The 2099-nt window shown below is 35.1% G+C and overlaps 1 protein-coding gene across 3 annotated transcripts in view; it reads left to right on the top strand.

Moving 5' to 3' along the window:
• CEP55 (centrosomal protein 55) overlaps positions 1 to 2099 on the top strand; it is a 32514-nt gene that overhangs the window by 19253 nt on the left and 11162 nt on the right. For all 3 annotated transcript variants that reach the window (XM_019502622.1, XM_019502623.1, XM_019502624.1), the window contains exon 5: positions 1903 to 2044. In XM_019502622.1, the coding sequence (XP_019358167.1) occupies positions 1903 to 2044 (142 nt within the window). The remainder of the gene's footprint in view (positions 1 to 1902; positions 2045 to 2099) is intronic.

Genomic DNA, 2099 nt, shown 5'->3' with positions numbered 1-2099 from the left:
GTATAGACTGATATGGCTCCTTGATAATTGGCCATCAGTATCGGCCCCGAAAAATCTCTATCAGTGCACCCCTAATATTGATCTGCACCCTCACCACTACAAAAAAACTATTCTGTTGCCACTCTCTAAACCAGTAAAATAGGTGTGACATCATATTAGTTTAGTAATTTGCCAGTGTTTGCCAAACTGTAGTTGGACTAAAACATCTGTTAGCCTTTTCCAGGGTGTTCTTTCTGGATCATGTTGTGATACACACATCCTTATTACTAATTTTAGTCTTTATGTATTAAATGTTAAAAGGGGGAATTTAATAGTAATTTCTGTAAATTACTATGTAATAAGCAATCTTGATTGATCTTAGCAAGGAAACTTCCATGTATTGTCTACAGTTAGGATAATTTTGGTATCTTAATCCTTAAATATTTCATGTCGTATTTGGAGATGTTTATAAAGAAATTTAAATAAGTAGCTGTGCATTATTACCAATGAGTGTCTGATCAGGTATAAGCTTAGGCCTTACACACAACTCTTCCCACACACTTCTAATCTTTATGCAGGTTAAATTGTTTGCCAGAAATCCTAGCCAACTGTATAGGACTGCTAGAGATGAGGTGTGTGCTCTCAGCTTAGTTTTATGAGGTTTGGCAATTTAACCAGAGCGAACTGAAATTTCAACAGAACTGCACACCCATATTTACACATTCCACCTGGCATTTAGAAAAGAGGCTGATGTGGAAACTAAATCCCCTTTACTTTTTCTACTTAAAGACTGCAAACTGACCCATGGTTAAGCTTTGAGCAGTGTGGGGTTTACTTCCTCTTGAAGTTTACCTTGTGCTCAGCCATACATTCATTTATTACAAGATAGTTAAATCAAGTTTTATTATACATTTGTTCCAAAAAACGTTTTTGTTAGAAATTTTTTTACAAAATATTTTCTATGGGAGATAATTATGTGAGGGCAGTGCCCTTTGGGGAAATGCATCTATTTAAGGAAACATCTATTTTCAGAACTCTTAATCATATGCACAGCATGCATTTTTGTAAATGCTTTCATTTAAAGAAATTTGTAAAAGGTTATTATTGTATTTGGATATGTAGTGTACTAGAAGGGATATAAGAGTTTCTTCAAGTCTTTGTTAAACACCTTTAGGAGAGTGACATCTTGAATATGTCACGTTTTCTATTTTCAGTTAATTTGGTATGATTGAACTGTATGAAAGGGGCAGGGGCAAGGTGTCTTGGTTCACATTATGGAAATATTATCTTTCCATAGTTAAATGTATGACTAGTCTTCTGTGGTTTGCCTGAACTTGAGATGTAGTAGACTAAAAGTCAAGCATGATTTTTTCCCATGTGACTTCCTCCTAGAGAAAAGTACAGCTGGAGGCTGATTTATGTAAAGTGCATTTTACAGCTGTCAGTTTGTAAAATCCAACCTTCTTCCAAATGTATTTGAAGTGGAATACAGTGTTCAAAAATGATTTGACAAATGTTTGGCTTTGTTTTACTCCATTCTCAGAGTGTTTCAAATTCATTTGTACAGAAGTTTTTCAGCTAACCTCATCCCTCATGAGTTCGAAAGCATGACTCATACAGCTTGTTATGCAACTTTTCCCATCTCTATGGGTACACACAATATAAAATAGGTATGTTAATACTGCAGCAGGGGAAACTAAAACTAAGAGCTGAAATAACACTTCTCTTATCACTCCATCTGACAAATATAACACAAGTTACCAAATTCAGAAAAAGTTAATTTCTGGTCTGTGTAAGATGTAGTAATGACTAAATTTTCCTGAAAACTGCATGGTATGTTTGGTAATGTCATGGAATACTGAAAAGAAGAAGAGTCATTTTTAGACTCTGACAAATACTGTTTTATTTTGTTCCTCCATAAAGGCTCTGGAGAAAAATCACCAGTGGTTGATATATGACCAACAGCGTGAGGCATATGTCAGGGGACTCTTAGCACGGATCTTTGAGCTTGAGAGAAAATCAGAAATGGTTAACCAGCAGCAAGCAAAAGATGCTGGTGCAGAAGGTACTGACTTCAATTTTACTTCAGAGTTTTATACTAGATGCTATTATATACCAAT

The sequence above is a fragment of the Gavialis gangeticus genome, unplaced genomic scaffold, assembly GCF_001723915.1.
Source record: "Gavialis gangeticus isolate Ggan-Ray unplaced genomic scaffold, GavGan_comp1, whole genome shotgun sequence".
In the NCBI taxonomy this organism is placed as follows: Eukaryota; Metazoa; Chordata; order Crocodylia; family Gavialidae; genus Gavialis; species Gavialis gangeticus.
Note: the sequence above shows the minus strand (reverse complement) of the source record. Positions and strands in the feature narration are given on the sequence as shown.